Genomic DNA, 17,899 nt, shown 5'->3' with positions numbered 1-17,899 from the left:
CTTTTGAAAAAGAATGATTTGAACCCTTAACAACAGGTTTCCAAGGCAAGTATAAATTTTACATACCTTTGCCTCCAGTGATTGGCAGAAAAAACCAGAGAAAGGTCAAACTCAATATTTGTATTACACTTAAATGACAAAGGAATGGTCCATTAAAACAAGCTATTATAGGACAGAAATGTAAAATGAACCAAAACATAGTCATTTAATGTTATTCTATCTGGATGTACATCATATCACAGTAATTATTAAAGAGCAACTAGATGCAGAAAAGCACCAAATAAATGCCTACAAAGAGCAAAAACGCCTTTGAGGGGTAAACTGAAGGATTACTAATGCTATTCATCCAGGCATCACCAGCTGCCTCCATGTCTCCAATTTTTTTGTGTTTGTTTGTTTTTGAGACAGAGTCTCGCTTTGTGGCCCAGGCTGGAATGCCATGCCTCAGCCCAGCTCACAGCAACCTCAAATTCCTAGGCTCAAGTGATCCTCCTGCCTCAGCCTCCCGAGTAGCTGGGACTACAGATATGCACCACCACACCTGGCTAACTGTTTCTATTTTTAGTAGAGATGGGGTCTCGCTCTTGCCTAGGCTGGTCTCAAACTCCTGACCTCAAGTGATCCTCCCACCTCAGCCTCCCAGAGTGCTAGGATTACAGGCATGAGCCACCATAGCCGGCCCATGTCTCCAAATTTTAATAGGTCAAAAGTGACCAATTTGAGTTTCCTCTCCTTTTCCTCCATTTCGTCTACCCATACTATTTTTAAAAGCTTCTTAAAACCGCTGAATTGCAGAGATGGACTGAACAAAGGCATAAGGCTGTAAAAAGTGATTTAGGAAAATTTTAAAGTCCAGATCAAATCTAAATTCCCCCCAGTCTGAGTAGGAACTGTCCATGGTCCCCCAGTGGGAAAGCATAGAGAGAAGAGGATCTTGGGGAGAGGAAGGGTGGAGATCCAACCTGCCTTATCCCAGCCCCTCACTACACATCTGGCCAGCCAAGCAACTCTGAAAAAGGGATGCTTGAGAGAAGGAAATACTAATTCTACTCAGCTCCTGGGATTCTTCCTTTCTTGTGAACTTTTCCAAAGCATATAATAAATTCAAATCTTTATAGTCAGAATTTTAGCTCAGAAGACTGAGGTAGCAGAGCCCATCCCTCACCCTTTTCCTCCTGCATCTATGTTCTGTGCTGTGCCCTCCCCTGACTCGTCTGGCTCAGTCACCTCGTCTCCCACCTCACAAAGACACGCACTTTGCTTCACGCTGTCCTTTCTTCATGTTGGATCCAGAGGACTTAGAATCTCCAGTTTGTACCTGAGTCTTCCTGAGCCTCAATGCTGCTCATTTATTCTCTCTACCAGCCAGACACGAGTGCTTCAGAACAAATTTTAAATAAGTCAGCAGCTCAGAATTGCATCCTACCAGAAATATCTCTATGAAAAGGTCAAGAGCAGGTTTCCAACGGCGGCTGTACACTAAAATCACCTGTTAAATTGTGAGACCCCGGCCGTGTTCAAGACCAATTAACTTAGAATCCCCGGGAGTGAGACTCAGAAATTGGCATTGTTAAACATTCCCCCCAACACCAGTGATTCTAATGTGAAGTCACGTTTGAGAATCACCTTGTGGAGACCCATGACCTGCTGCCAGGAGGCAGGTAGGGTCCACATTTATTTCCAAGTAGCTTCTGAAAAGGAAATAGCTGATGACATGAAGAAAAAAACTACCTTGACTGCATTTGTAACACTCTTCTATTATGTCCAGTCAACTGTAATTTTTAATAACATAAACCAATCTTTGAGGCCCAAGTTATCCTTAAGTTCTGAAAACTTCTTTGTAGCTAAATGTCTTATTAGCTTAAAAAGAAAGATGCAAGGAGAGAAGTGGAAGGAAAGAGAGAACAAAAGCTACTTACTCTAAAGGTGTCACTCAGAAGTTCCATGTTTCTATGTAATATTTCTCTCTTAAATATTCGTGCTTTGATTTTGGAGGGGAGCTGTTGAAGAACAGAGCTGTCGGGAAAATGTAAGTCAAGGTTTTACTTAAAAATAACTACAGTCATATACTGCATAATGTCATTTAGATTAATGACAGACTACATATATGATGGTGGTCCCATGAGATTACGATGGAGCTGAAAAATTCCTATCGTCTAGTGATGTCGTAACCATCACAAGATCACAACACAATGCCTTACTCACATATTTGTGGTGATGCTGGTGTAAACAAACCTACTGCAATGGCATATAAAATGTAGCAATATAATTCTCCACAGTGCATAATACTTGATAATAAGTGACTATGATATCGTTTTATGTATTTACTGTACTTTTTATCATTAGAGTATATCCCTTCTAATTATTAAAAAAAAAGTTAATTGTGAAACAGCCTCAGACAGGTTCTTCAGGAGGGATTCGAGAAGAAGGCACTGTTATCACAGGAGATGACGACTCCATGCTTGTTATTGTGCCTAAAGACCTTCTGGTGGGACAAGACGTGAAGGTGGAAGACAGTGCTATTGGTGATCCTGACCCTGTGTGGGCCTAGGCTGCAATTAGTGTGTGTTTATGTCTTAATTTTTAACCAGAATTTTTTAAAAGTAAAAAATAATTTTTAAAAATCTTAAAATAGAAAAAAGTTTATAGAATGAGGTTATGATGAAAAAATATTTTTGTACAGCTGTACGACTATGTTTATGTTTTAAGCTAAGTGTTATCATAAAATAGTCTACAAGTTTTTAAAAAATATAAAGTTGATAAAGTTAAAAAAGTTACAGAGAGTGAAGGTTAATTTATTATGGAAGAAAGAAAGGCATTTTTTGTAAATTTAGTGTAACCCAAGTGCACAGTATTTACAAAGTCCACAGTGGTGTACAGTGATGTCCTGGGCCTTCACATTCACCCACTACTCACTCAGTGACTCTCCCAGAGCAACTTCCAGTCCTGCAAGCTCCATTCCTGGTAAGTGTCTTATACGGATGCACCATCTTTTATCTTCTATGTCATATTTTTACTGTACTTTTTCACCATACAGTACTTACCATTGTGTTTCAATTGCCTACGGTATTCAGTGCAGTGGTATGCTGTACAGGTTTGTAGCCTAGGACCAACAGGCTAAACCATGCAGCCTATGTGGATAGTAGGCTGTGCTATCTAGGTTTGTGTAAGTGCACTCTATCATGTTCACACGACAAAATTGCCTAATGATGCATTTATCAGACGTATCCCCATCATTAAGCGAGTCACGACTGCATTTAGCAGCTGACAGGAAGGCTGCAATACATCTTCAATTAGAGTAGAGCCAGAAATCAAAGGCAGCAGAGCCAGATAGAACTAAGAACAACAGACTTGCCAAAGAAAACTTCACTGAACCGGAAAAACTGCCATCACTGGAGGATGCACAAGCTCAGAGAAATCTCAAATCATAAGATAATTTTTAAGCTCAGAGAAATCTCAAATCATAAGATAATTTTTAACCAAATATAGTTAGAAATATAACTCTCACTACCACACCTACAGAAACCCTACAGTTTACCCTGAAAGGAAGGAAATACATGTTCGTATTTTGTTATGTTGTGACATTCATAGATTACTTTGGATAGACAGAAGTATAGCTTTAGTAAAACTTTTATCTGATCCAAAGGAAAAAAGGTAAAATTTCAAAGCTTCTTTGAAAAACTGAAGAGCAGTCCTTTCATCAGGGTAGATGGCCCTGATGCTTGAAAAGAGGAATGGACTTCCTAGTGATTAAGGAGAAACTCACCCTGTTCCACGTAGGGCTTAAAGCCCTCCCCACACTGTCTGCTGGGGTGTCTGTCCTGATTGTGCCCTTAAAAAGTCACTCTCTTCATTGATTTGGACTTAGACTGCATCAACTCTGAGAATTTTTGTTCCTGTGAGTGGGATGTGAGTCTGTGTGTGTGTGAGTGTACATGCATATTCCATTAACTACGCGAATGGCATGCTAGAGAATGAAGCAGCATAACTTCACCTAAACCAGAGGGTTGAGAAACTCTGGGGTTTTCTGCTTTATGTCTCTTGTGGCTACCCCAGATAGTGTAACTTGGAATTTGGCAAAGATACGGCTGCATGTTATTATATCTAATCATAGTTCTTGGGGAGGGATTCAAAAGTGAGAAGAGGACATAGTTTCCTTTAAAAGAGTGGAGATTACCTTAGGATCTCAGTATCTCTCTCTCTCTGTCTATCTCTATCTCTTCTCCATCTCTCCATCTCTGTTTCTCTCTCTAGAAGAGAAAGGCACACCTGAAATAGGGAAGTAAGTGTTGTAACTGGACAATGTCTATTACGGGACAGAATCTCTCCCAAATGGATTTTAATAATTTAGTCTTTTTTATTAGATTTTGGGAACAGCCATATCTATCATCTAAGTTTCATGGTTTTCTCTGTTTTTATCATTTGCTCTATGGCAAAATTGCTAACTATCCCCAAATACTCATTCTCCTCTTTTCACAGTAATACAGCCTCTGAATTTTACCTGGCTTCTTGGCCACCCAGAATATAGACAGCAGCCTCTCTGGCAGCTGCATGGGGCCACATGACTAAGTTGTGGTCAACAGGGTGATTGTGAAAGTAACGTGCACAACTTCCAGCCATGTCCTTAAAAAGACTCTAGTGGGATACAGACACAATGGTGCGCCACCTTGGACCTGGAACGCAGCTGCCTTGCAATGGCAGAGCGACAAGGTACTGGGTTCCCTGTCCATGTCGTGAAGGAGCACCCCCACAGCAGCTCAGACTTCCATATGGGAAAGAAACAAACTTCCATCATATTCAATCCGCTATTAATGTCGGGTCTCTGTTTCTTCTGTAGCTAAACCTACATCCTAACGAATATAACCTCCAGTTTATTCCTTCAATCATGTTTTGCATCAGTGGTGTGGTGAAGAATTCAGTAACAGAGTAGGAAAAAGTATTGTGTCCTTCTCAACATCACCATTCCACTCATGCCAGCATTACGGTAGCGGCATCGTATCATATGGACAGCAGTCACAGCGGCCAGGCAGCGATCACCCTTAAACAAGCAGAGCTCAGCACTAAGCCAAGAGAAATGGGCAGGAACATGTGCTACAGAGAAACAGCTCAGGAGAATAAAGAGAGAAACCCACCTTTCCTAAATAGAAATATATCTAGATTTGGACAAATTGGGTTGGCACACAAACTTTTGTGAAGGACAGATTTGAGATTAAGCGTCCATTCAACTGCTGACTAGCTGTATGACCAGGGACACGTGACTTGCTTTACTTACCATGAGTTTCCTCATTCTGAAATGGACTTAGAAACAGCTACTTACTAAGGCTATTTTATGGATTAAATTAAATGCAACTTAATGCTTGGCAGAATGCCTGGCATATAGTAGGTGTTGAATAAATAGCCTTTTTTTAAAAAAAAAAAATTTGTTACTCCATCCAAGAGAAAATCATTACTTTTCCTCAAAATACAGGCTTTATTCATTCCTGCTTTGGGTTACAATATACTTTCGCTCCCCTAAAGGGCTCTTCGTCCTCCCCTCCCTGCAATCAAATTCTAGACAGAATCGTGTCTCCCTCACAAGGCCTTAGCTGATCATTCTCTCTCTTCGCTGATTTCTATAGATGTATTGTCTTGTCTGTATCACTCATTGCCACTTAATGCCACATTGTTTTTCATTGTAATTTAAGCCTCCGTGTATGTTGTTTGTCTTCCATTAGAGTCTAAAGATTCAGAGTATGTTCTTTTCCTTCAGATCACACACACATCCTATTTAGTCCAACATGGTGTGCTCCAAAATACTCATTAAAGGGATAAATGATACCCTTCAAACAAATGTGCATGTGTAGCTAACAGAGAGCCAAGTAGAATAAATGTCATTCTATTCATATACTGAGTAACCAAATGGCAGAATACCTTAAACTTTAAAAATCAAATTAATGGAATTTTGACATTTGCAATCATGTGCGAAGCCAATACCACGTACTTTAAATTTTTCTTTGACAAGAATAGTTCCCTCCCTAACAGCAGGTAGTTCTAACTGCATACTCAGCTCCCTGCAAAGCTGTTTCCCCTGCCATTTCAAAGCCCATGGTGACACTATATTTTATTGGCTTTAATTAAGTAATATTCATTAATTTCTTTCTCAGCCATTGATGTGCTAAGACTTTAGACATCAAAAATAAGCAATTCAAAGAATTGCCAATCTAGTGTAGTTTGCTACTGAACTGGTTTTTAGTGAGCTATTACACTAGTTTGCTTGGTCTGCCATAACAAAGTACCATGAACTAAGTGGCTCAAACAAGAGAAATTTATGGTCTCACAGGTCTGGAGACTATAAGTCCAATATCAAGGTGTTTGAAGGAATAGTTTCCTTCCGTGCCTCTCCCCTCGCTTCTGCTAGTTTGCTGGCAACTCTGGTGTTCCTTGCCTTGTAGAAACATCACCTCAGTCTCAGCCTTCATGTTTGCATGATGTTCTCCTTGTGTACATGTCTATGTCCAAATTTCCTTTTTTAATAAGGACACCAGTTATACTGAATTAGCTACTCCTTCCCCTGCTAGTCTGATCTCAACTAATTACATCTGCAACTACTCTATATCCAAATAAGGTCATGCTCTCAGGTACAGGGTGTTAGGACTTCAACATATGAATTTTGCAGGGACACAATTCAACCCATAACAAACCCAGGGGAGGACAAGAGACATCTGCATCCATTGGAATCTAACTTCATGCGAAGGTATAAACCATTATTTACTCTGCACATTAACTGTAACAGATGTTTTCAGTATGTAAGTCAATTTATGTAAAGCATTTAGAATAGTTCTTGGCAATATAGTAAGTGCTTGACAAGTGTTAGCTATTAGTAGTAGTAGCATTCATATTACTATTATTTAGATATTTTATTAGTATTATTTAGATACATTAATAAATCACAGAATTCAATGTTATGTCAAAAATAATTCACCCTAAGCTATGAGTATCAATAACAGTTGAACCCTAGAAAAAAGTGGTGGTAAAAAGACAATGTGTCAAGCTTGACAGCAGTTGGCCATAACTGGGAACTTATCAATTAACCTTTCGTGATCTAAAATTAATTAGAAATAAAAAAATTAAAGTATAATGAATTTATTATGTAAATATTTTCCTGATGTATCTATCCATCATGTGTTTTTGCTTTTATTGAAAAACAGTAAAAAAGGAGGCAAGAATGTGCCAATGGGATACATTTAATGAATAATATATGCAGCCCTATACATTTAGAAAATATTAGAAGTATAAAAATAAAAAAAATGGTTATTTAGCTCAAAAGCTGGAAGATTTTTTTAAAGGATACACAAATGATTAAGATGATCAATTGTATCTTATATGTATTTTATGACAATTTTAAAAAATTTTAAAGGACAGGAAAACCAGTGCAAATATTCCCAAAAGCGGCAACATCCATGTTGATATCTATAAATTTTTGTAACTTCAATATAAAAGAAGTTTATGCTAAAACATGAATAGTCAACTTATTCACAAGGGGAAATGATTTTTAGGCAAAATGAGATTAGGAAAATTCACTTGCTTATAAGTTTACAAGGAGAAAAATTTACAGGTGTATATTCAAGATCTCCTTAGCTTTAAAAGGAGGCCCTACCCTATAGGTACAGCTAACTGAAAGCTTTGGTTTAAGGAAAACAGTACTGAGTATGAGTATGAAGAGAGATGAACTATGAAGTCATAATGTGAAAATATCAGCTGTTCAAAGCAGTGCATATTTAATAGTGAAATGAATGATGAGATTATAAATACTATAGGAGTTTGAGATTATAAGCACCATAGGAGTTTGAAGTGGGACATCAGTGCTAGTGGTAAGGACCTGGGAAGCCTTCCTTACTGAGTTAGGCTGTGAACTGTGTCCTTTAGGACTCCAGACAGGCAGCAATAAGTGATGACATTATACTTCAGGAAAAGGAAACAGGAGCAGCAAGATTTTGAAGGACAATGAGCAAGCAGAGAATCAATAGATAAAGCGTCACATTGGTGTGGCTGAATTTATCCATCCACTTTTCCTTGGAAGTAGTTTCTAGTGGTTTTAAATAGGTTCATATGGTCCTGGGAGACGTACCAGTGTCCTGAGATTTCCATTTCTGACTCAGCCCCCACAACCAACCTGGAGAACAGAAGATGTTGAGAGAAAGAAGCAAGAACACAAAGTGAGATTCGTTATGCATGGTATACCTGCCATATCTTACCAACCCAAATATCATGCAGTGCTTCAATCACTCTTTTATTTCTTTATTTTACTTTAAAACCTTACTAAAAGTTGCATTACCATGGTACCCTCAGCAGCATGATACACCTTAATGGCAAAGAAGTAGGTTGAGGAAGAAAAGAGGTGTTTTTCGTTGCTTAGATTGTGTTTGTGACTAAGCTGTGGATCCTGTCTCCAATCTGTCAAAGCTGCCATGCTCCTCCAAGCAGCCGTGTATGCGAGTCCTTCCTGGTTACCTCTCTATCACAGCTCTGCTGGACTCTAGTTCATCTCTTTGCAGTTGTGTCTTCCCCACCAAGCTGCGACCTCCTCAAAGACAAGGGCCCTGTCAAGACTCAGTTCTGAAGCCAGACTGCCCAACTGTGAATCCTATCACCTCTATTTCCTATTGGTGTGACCTCAGGTAAATCACTTAACCTCTCTGGACCTCACTTTCTGATTTATAAATGGGGATTGTGAGACTATGAGTTAACACAGGAAACATACTTAGAGCAGTCAGTGCCTGCCCTTAGCAAGCACTCAAAATACACTACCGATTTGATTCCCCCAGAGCCAATCTCAGCATCTGAAATACAGGGTGTGCTCAGGAAATAGTGTGGAATTAATTAATCAATTAATTAACACATTTCTTGATGAAAAAACTTTTACTCTTATTTGCATCTCGCCAAGAACCTAGCACAGTGACTAACAGATTTCTATTCAGAGAAAGGCTGCAAGGCAAAGATTCTACCTAAAAGGAGAAAACGAAGTCATTGGGATGTCATTCCAGATCTTCATGAGAGATTTTATTTGGCCAGAGATCTTCTCTTTGAATTTTCCTGTTCAAGCATTTCTTTATTTACCTCTTTAATCCATCAACACATGAGATCTCTCTGAACTTTACCTCCTACGAAAAAAAGATATTTATAATGGAGGGATGAATACAGATGGGAATCTGAAGGAATCCATCCTCCACTCCTAAAATCTGTGTTGATTTTCTACACTATGTACAATGCTATCACCACATCTTCCTCAGAAGTTTTGGAGTCATTTTTTAATAACAACTCACAGAAGCATTAGAATTTTGGAGCTAATCATTGGTTTGTGAAAAACGCCCAAGAATCAGCAATAAGCAGGTGTAAGCATGTCCAGAATGTTATGGGTGGAGTGTAGGTGATGGGGATAATTCCACTCTGATTAATACCAGTGTTATCTAAAAACAACCTATCCTAAACAAGATTGCACTGGTTTTCAGTCAGATATTTGTACTGTATCTCATCTAAGCATTCCTACATAAGAAAGAGAACTTTCATGGACATAAGGATGAGACTTTAATTCCAAAGAGTGAAATAAAAGAACACAGGAGTAAAATTTGAAAAGAAAATATATGAATTTTAGTTCTAACTCCTCTTCCTTGTGAACCATATGACTTGTCCCTAGTCATTTAATATCTCTGAGATGGGACAATGGTACCTGCCTTGTCTACGTAGGGGGATTGTTGTAGCCATTTATTCATTCAACGAGCATTTATTGGGTATCTATTATGGACCAGGCTGAATGAAAAGTATTAGGGTAAAAAGATAAACTTGATATGCTCTCCAAAAGAAACATGTTAATATAAACTGCACCGTGGATGGTATCATTACATCATTATACATATGTTTGCATTTCCTATTTAAGGATGATAAAAATAAAAATCTTTGAGCAGGAGTTGAGCTCATGGATTGTTTTACAGCCTCCTCCATAGGAAAGTATTCACTTTCATCCCCATTTCCTCCATATTTTGATTTTACCTCCCTGGAAAGGCTTTCTCTGGCCGTCCTATCTGAGGTATCCTTCTACTCATTGTTTGTTTGTTTTTTTAAACTATGGCACCTGTTTGTTTCCTTCATAGTAAATATCTGTAATGACATATGTTTGTTTCCTTGTTTATTGTTTATTTCTTCCACAAAACATACATTCCATGAGGTCAGGGATCTTGTTCTCGTTGTCTTATTCTCAGCACCTAGTATAGTACCTGGAGCATAGTAGGGGCACAACAAATACTTCTCCCATAAATGAATGAATGGATAGACAATCACATTACAAAGAGCCAGCCCAACTGGAGAGAAATAGGTGTGATACCTTAGAAATACTGAGACTGAAAATGAATGCATGAAGATTTTGGACTCAAATTCTTGGTTAGTGTTAGTCTGCATTTGTTGTCTATTCAGAGGTATAAGAAAACAAATGATTCATCATATACTTACTATTTTGTTCAATTCATACTAAAACAATCTTCTCAAGAGTGTGTCATTAATCCCAACTTCCTGATAAGTAAACTGAGGCTTAACAAGGACTCTAGCTCAGGGTCTCACAGTTGGTAAATTGCAAAGCCTGTTGTTTTGGGTTTTTTTCACCACTTCATCCCTGCCGATTAATAAACTACTCCTAATCTCTCCCTTTAGACCCCAGGAATAAGAAAGGAGAGAAGGCAGGAGGAGAGAGATCAAGGCACAATAGTTCTTGCAGAGTAAGGAGATGAGAGTTGATAGTAAGCAGTAAAAATTCACCTCCCCAAAGATCAGAAAACATTGAGTGAAGTGTCCCCATTCCATGTATGAAAAGCCCAGAGTAAGTGATTTTTCCAAAGTCACAGGCTTCTGCCCTGGGTATCTCTATAGTCAACAGTGACTCCCCAGTCTAGACAATATCCTGTTACTTTCTTTCTCTGCTTTTTCCTTTAGTCTTTTCTTCCTCTATAAGGAAGCTATTTAAAAAGTACAAAGACCAAGCAAGAAAAGATAGTGTCACTGTGTTCACAGAAAAATGATTTGGCCTTTAATACAGCCTGAGCTGGGTACTTTATAATTAGGTTTTCATGCATGTATATTAAATCCTCCTTTGGAGAATGGAGCTATGGCCCAGAAGTATACAGAAAATCAATTTTTGGCAGAATTTCCCTGAGAGTCGCAGCTATCCCCTTTGTAAAACAGAAACTTCAGACCGAAGTGGTTTGCAAAAACTTCTCTAGTGGTGTATGAGCGCCCTCTGACGCCCAGAGGCAGGGTGGCTTCAATCTCGGACCTGGTTACAGGCTTGATAACTTAACCGCATAATGTCATCAAAACACGGAGCCATCCACTTGGATTCCATAGAATTCCTTGTCAATAATGTGTAGCCAAAAATATCTACTATAACTGCTAAAAACTTCAGTTGTAAATTGTATTTTAATATGTTTCTATATAAATTGTATTTTATACTTGTAGCCTGAGTCTTATCAAGGCATAGCTCCTGTTCCACATGTATATTATGTCATCTCCAACTTCATTCATTCAACTAATTATTTGTTGGGCACCTACTATGTGGGACATTCCACTCTTAGTACTTCAGAGGAAACAAAAATGAATAAAAAAGAAAGGAAAAGAATCCCATCCCAAGGAATTTCCACTGTTGCAGGAGAAAGAAAACATCTTGACAACTTATGGCAAAAGGTCAACGTAAGTGCAAGTGTTATAAGAGAGGATTGAGAAAAGCTCGAGGAACATTCAGAGGAGGACCTGCTCTCTTACAGCTAAGGAGATGCAGAGAGGCTTTATTTCACCTGGGTAAGCGATCACTCGGGGACACTGCTGCACCTGGGGAGGACCATTTCTCTCCTTGAGACTAGTGATTCAGCAAGGGGAGGGTTGTGGTAGGTAAAGACTGGCTTCAATACTGACACCTGGGGCTGGGGAAGTAGGGGAGATGCAATAACACAGAGAGAAGGGCAATGCAAAGGAATGCAACCCAGGCGCAATAAGAATTCTCTTCTTTTGTGATAGGATAAACCTCCAGGTGCTGATGAAGAGCGGCCGACCAACCCATCAACTGACACCTAAGATGGCACAGACGACTATGAGCTCCAGCTGTGGACTCCTCACCCAGAAGATTTCTCCCTCCATGTGGGCTGCTGAGACATTGGACTTGGGCTTTGAACTAAATGGTGCCTCTCTGAGGAAGAACGAAGGCTCCTGAACCTCTGCCCTGACCATGAACTTAATCAGAGGTGCCTTCCTTCCATTGCGTTCTTGCTGGTTCACTAGTGGTCTTTTAGCTGGATGCAAGTATGTGGGGCCATACAAAGGCTTTGAGGGGACTACATGGGCCTGGACACTGTTAAAAGAATCAATGTCCAGATCCTTAGCCTTCATGTGTTTTCCTAAAAGTGACTGTCCTAGAGCAGGTGGGGCAGGGTCACCTCTGTCACCACCCCCTTTCACAGTCCTCCTCTCCCTCCTTAGAAAGAAGAGGCACAGCCTTCCCCCAATCTTACTATGGAGCATTGCCCCAGGTTGGGAAAGCCCCGAGACCACTGTCTGTAGACAATTCGAGAAGCATCACCCTGAGGGAGAGTCCTGTGAGGGCTAAACAAAGCCAGTAAAATAGGAAACACTCAAGGAGGCAAAGTCTTATTTCATTCAAATGACCAACTCAAGTGAGTCTCTAAGCTTTTTTCTGTATTCCTATCACTTGTACTTTGTTGTCTTTTCACCTCTACTTTGGGATGCAAATCAAGAAGTGAAATGGCTGTCCTGGGAATTTATTTAGATGGAATTTTAAAAGATGAAGAAAGCCACTTTTTATCAGGGAGAAAAAAATCCTATCTTGGATGTTGGGTTGACAATGAGGAATGGTTTTGTCAATTAATTGCATGGTGGGCATATTCTATGAATAGATAACTTACACCTGCTGCTTCAAAAAAATATATTTGAAGCGCAGATATAATATGCAATAATCTTCTAACTGTATCATTTATAACTATTTAAGATTATGATTTAAAAATTTTAGATGTCAAATATAATTATGAGGCAATACATAGGTTTTCAAATTATTTGGAGGTAATGCACATCAAAAAAAGAAAGGAAGGGAGGGAGGAGCAATGCATTAGAAAACCAAAGTGAAAGTTACCTAAGCCATGTCCTGTTGTCATTTTTAATGGTGCTAGAACCTGGGCCGGCTATCGTGAGATTTTGTGCTTACAGGATACTTGATCCTTAGCTGAATGTCCACAACCCTGGCTCTCATACAAGAGTTCCTCTCAGGGCTCTGGAAGGTGCGGGCAGTTCAGGATCTCTTTGATAACACTTCAGCCCAATTTGGGCTTTGTTGTTCATTTATAAATATTTTCTACTGTTTATTGTTTCTTTCTTTGACTTCCTTTTACTAGTTTAATGTCCTTTACTTAGTGACCAAATATCCACCCTCCCAGCTGTCCACCTGCTTCCCTTCCCCCTCTGATGTGGCACAGTGCGCCCAACTGCACCCTACAGACGCCCGAGAGGCTGATAATCCACCGCAGTCAGGCTTCCACTCCCACCCCTACGCCGGAGCTGCTCCTGCCAGGCCCTGGTGACCTCCTAACCAGTGACGTCAGTGCGCTTTCTCATTCCGCAGCTGACTGGACCACTCTGAGGCATTTGCCTCTCTCGATAATTCTCTCATCCTTGAGCCACTTCCATTCAGCGGCTTTCCATCTTCGGTTTAGCTTCACTCACATTTCCTCTCCCATTCACACCCCACAAAACATCCTTTTTATAGTGGCCAGTGTGATTTTCTGTTAAAATTTCAGAGTAACACTTTAAGGACCTAAGTAGCACATTCATAAATTTAAATCTGTCCAAATTCCAGATCTGTATATTAAACTGTCCAACAAATAATTCCATTTAGAGTTCCACAGACACCTTCAACTGAACATGTCCCAATCTGAGCCCACGGTTTTCCCCTCCATGCTGCCCTTCCTTTACTTCCTATTTCTGTTCATTTATTCAGAACTCCTTCAATACGCGTTTATACATGTATTATCCAATCTTCCTAACAAAGTCATGAGAGAGTTGCTATTATTTTTCAGATTTTTCAGGGAATAAAACTGAAATTTAGAAATTTAGAAAAGCAAGACAGAAAGCCAGGATTAGGCCCTGGTTCTAACTCAAAAGCCCACACAATATGAATGGACTGAAAGAGTCCTGAAGCTAGGGTATCTTAACATACCCAGTGCTTGGTATAATGTCTGATACAAACAAGGTCTGCAATAAGAGTTTGATCCTTAAATTACTGAATATTTGTTTATTGTTAAAGATAAACAAGGCTCTGTGCTAAGGATCAAAAGAGGAAGAATAAAAGAACAAGGCATGAACCCTACTCTCAGAGAGTTACTAACTAGATTAAAGAAAACAATACAGGCAAGAATCAGAGAAGGATAATACCATCACCACTATTCTTTAACATTATTCTGGAAGTCCTAACCAAACAATAAGATGCAACAACAAAATATAGTATAATAATTTTATAACAGACTACCTTAACTATTTGTAGAAAATGTTTAAATTTGGGGTTTTTAGCTATACAGATCATACAATTACAAATATGAGAGCTTTTCCTCCTCCCCAATTTTTTTATCTTCTATTTTGTCTCCAAAGCTATGTTCCAAAAATGAAGAGAATTAAAAGAGGTGGAAAGCATATCCTTGGGAAGGTTAAAATCTCTCAATAAATCCAAAGCTTTATGATGTTGCCCTTTAACTCCATCTTCCACAAGTAACACCTGAACTTCAGGCAACCAGGTGTCATGAACATCTAGAGTAGGTCTATCACTACCACTCTCAGGTGTTGGTATTTAGGAAGTCAGCTCTTTAGGCCCCAATTTCCCCATGTGAAAAAGGAAGGGATTGGATAAGTCATTGAGTTTCAAACCCTTTTCTGTTTTATTTGAAGCCGGGCACGGTGAAAGCTGGTATGAGCATTGAGCACTCCCAGTTTGACTTATTTTTTCTCCAAGTCCCAACTCTATGGAGCTACTTAGGTCACAGTTAGGAGCAGCATCAATCTCCTGGACTAGCTGGGTCTAGATGGTCCCTTCCCAGCTCTGAGGGTTCCTTTTTCTCTATTCCCTTCCTAAATATAGTGGTAGGGTAAGATCAAGTGATGGTGAAGATCTGGAAGGCAGGGAGTACAGCAGCCCACACATGGCCGTTGGCAAAGGAAGTGGGGTCCCTATAAGCAGGGGGTCTCTGAAACACAGCCACAAGCCATGTGGCATACCAGTTGCTTCCCAAGATGCCATGACAGGTGACAGAGTCATCTGGCTATGACACTTAATAGATGGGGTGTTTTCTCTCCTTTAAACAAAGACATTTTGAGGAAAAGCTTCAGCTACTAATTCAAGTCCATGTGAATTTCCTACATGCCTAGTGTGCGTGCATGACTGATGGTTGGAGGCCCAGCCCCTGCTTGCAGTTCATCATTCAGATCAAGCTGCCCTTAACCACTGTCTGTCCCAAAACACTTAAATTCCAATTTTCTACTTATCTTCCACTCTTAAAGCCTCAAGAGATGAGTCTTTGATTCCATATGACCTTTATGTGTTAGATTTGGGAAACTTTCAGTGCCTGCATATACAGGTTTTTTGACATTTCATGTTGTAAGTCAGAATGGTTCTCATACCACAAGGAGAAGAGCATGGAAAGGGCCTCTCTGAATCAGTTGTCACGTCTGGAATGGCTTTCCCAGAAAGGCAGCCAGAGTCAAGGAGCCTAAGAGGGAACTTGCCAAAAGAATTCACCACCTCCTACGCCATATCCCACCATCCTGATCCCCTTCGTTCTGTTACTGCAGAGTCTCCCGTAGCATCTAAAATTATAACAGCCAATACTCTGTTCCTCCCACTTCTTCCAATGTCCACCTTCAGCCTAAATTTCTCCCAGAGCTGCAAAATGCCAGTTGTAATATACAAAGAAATATTCAGAAAACAATGGCACAGTTCTCTTGTAAATATTTTGTTTCATAACCACTTTAGCTATAACTTTAAAAAATCTAAGTTTATTGCATTTCAATGAATAGTCTCCACCTTTGAGGCCAGAAAAGTATATTGAAAGAGTGGTTATACATCCTATTGATTTTCTGGATACTGCATTAGGATTTGAAGTCAACAAGTTCAGACAGCTATTGGCTTTATTTTTGCATAGTGCATGAAAATGAATGAACCTGACTAGTCTTTAGTAAAAAGATGACAAAAATTGCAGGGCTACTAATATAAATTTTGTACCACCAATTGACCTGGGAAAAAAATCTTCATAAAATCAATTGCCCAAACTTAAATGGATCAGAGGCCTTGGGTTGTTTATGCAGTTTAAATCTCTCTCTCTTTGACACAAACCATATTACATGTTGTCAAAATTCAATTTATTTATACATTTTATAAAGTATTAATGCATTCTTCATGGTTAAATTCACCAGAAGAGGGGGAAAAAATCATGAACAAATTATCCACCAAATAAATTATCCCTTTATGAAGCTGGCAATTTGTTCCAAGATCACCTCCTCTTCTTCACCCTCTCTCATTAACTGGAGAAGGAAATGAACATGGAGTTTAACACGGCCGGTGCAGCCGGCATCTACCAAGATCCTCCCACCTGAGAAAGTGGGTTGGAGTGAAGAGAAGAGAGTTGACAGAAAAGATGCCAAAGGGCAGAGGAGAACTGACCTTGTCTTTTCCTCCTGTCTCTTCTTAGCTCTCAGTTCTTCCCAGATAACTGTGTAGAGGAGAAAGAGGAGGGACTTCAGGTATTAAAGGCACCAGGAGGATCTGATTTAGAGTCACTCTATGTACACGTCATGGTGTCATCACTGAATCAAGTAGGTGACACATAAAATCCGAGTGTTTGTTTATCTGAGGAGAAAGGAAAAAAAAGAGAGAGAAGCATAAAAATTAAAGAAGCATAAAAATGAAGGGAAAAATTAATGAATTTCCCAAACATAATATTGCACAAAAGGAATCAGGTACCAAAAATCACATAAAGTTTTATCAGGCACAGGTAATTTTATATTATTGGGAAGTGGTAACTGAAGTGGGCACAAGAGGACTTAATGTCATGTTTCTTCATCAAAGTGCTGGTTGGCTGGGCACACTGGTGTGTCTCAGTGTGCTGAGATCCATCGAGCTGTACACTTTAATTGTGTGTACTTTTCTCTATGTATGTTTAATTTAAATAAGAAGTTAAAAGTTAAAAACCTAAAGGGTGGTAGCTGAAAATACGGGCTGAAGTAGGCCATGCCTTGTTAGAAAAGTGTCCCATCCAAAAGCAAATATTTTATGGAAAAAATGTACAAGTTAAGAAATATTTGGTGGAAAATTCAAGAATTCTGCTCTAGCCTTTGGTCAAGTCATGACAGTTTGAAAGAAAAACTAAACCTACAATTTTCCCTCCTCTTTTGTGTGTTCCTGCTTCTCTCTGTGCTGTAACTGTCTGTGTATCTAAGAACTTCCCACACCCAGGCTAGATGGGAGCTCAGTACTACAAACTTGTAAAGCCATCTCCAATAGCTTGTTTTACAAGATAAGAAAAAGTGTGCCCATCCTTGTTGACAGGAATTTTTTCTTCCTGGCTTTTACTATCTAAAACTTTTTATGTACAAAGAGAAAACTGTCTCTAAAGACAATAATCATTTGAGCGGTGCTGATACTGGGGAAAAGGTTATCTAGGTACAGGACACACTTAAAGTCTTTACATGAATCACTTGAGACCAGCTTTACTAGCAATTGTTCTATTTTTCATTTAATTTATTTCTAACATTACTAACACCTACAGCACACTGGATATTTAATACCAAAACAAACAGAAATTTAAAAACCCTGCCTTTTACCTGCCCA

The 17,899-nt window shown here is 39.3% G+C and overlaps 1 protein-coding gene across 1 annotated transcript in view; it reads right to left on the bottom strand.

The window, feature by feature from the left end:
• Window positions 1-8,449, bottom strand: part of DYNAP (dynactin associated protein) — an 82,511-nt gene extending 74,062 nt beyond the window's left edge. The window contains 1 exon segment of the mRNA XM_012651727.1: window positions 8,315-8,449. Within this exon segment, the coding sequence (XP_012507181.1) occupies window positions 8,315-8,449 (135 nt within the window).
• Between the last annotated feature and the right edge of the window lie 9,450 nt (window positions 8,450-17,899).

The sequence above is a fragment of the Propithecus coquereli genome, unplaced genomic scaffold, assembly GCF_000956105.1.
Source record: "Propithecus coquereli isolate 6110/MARCELLA unplaced genomic scaffold, Pcoq_1.0 Scaffold37, whole genome shotgun sequence".
In the NCBI taxonomy this organism is placed as follows: domain Eukaryota; kingdom Metazoa; phylum Chordata; class Mammalia; order Primates; family Indriidae; genus Propithecus; species Propithecus coquereli.
This window is presented reverse-complemented; position numbering and strand designations above follow the sequence as displayed.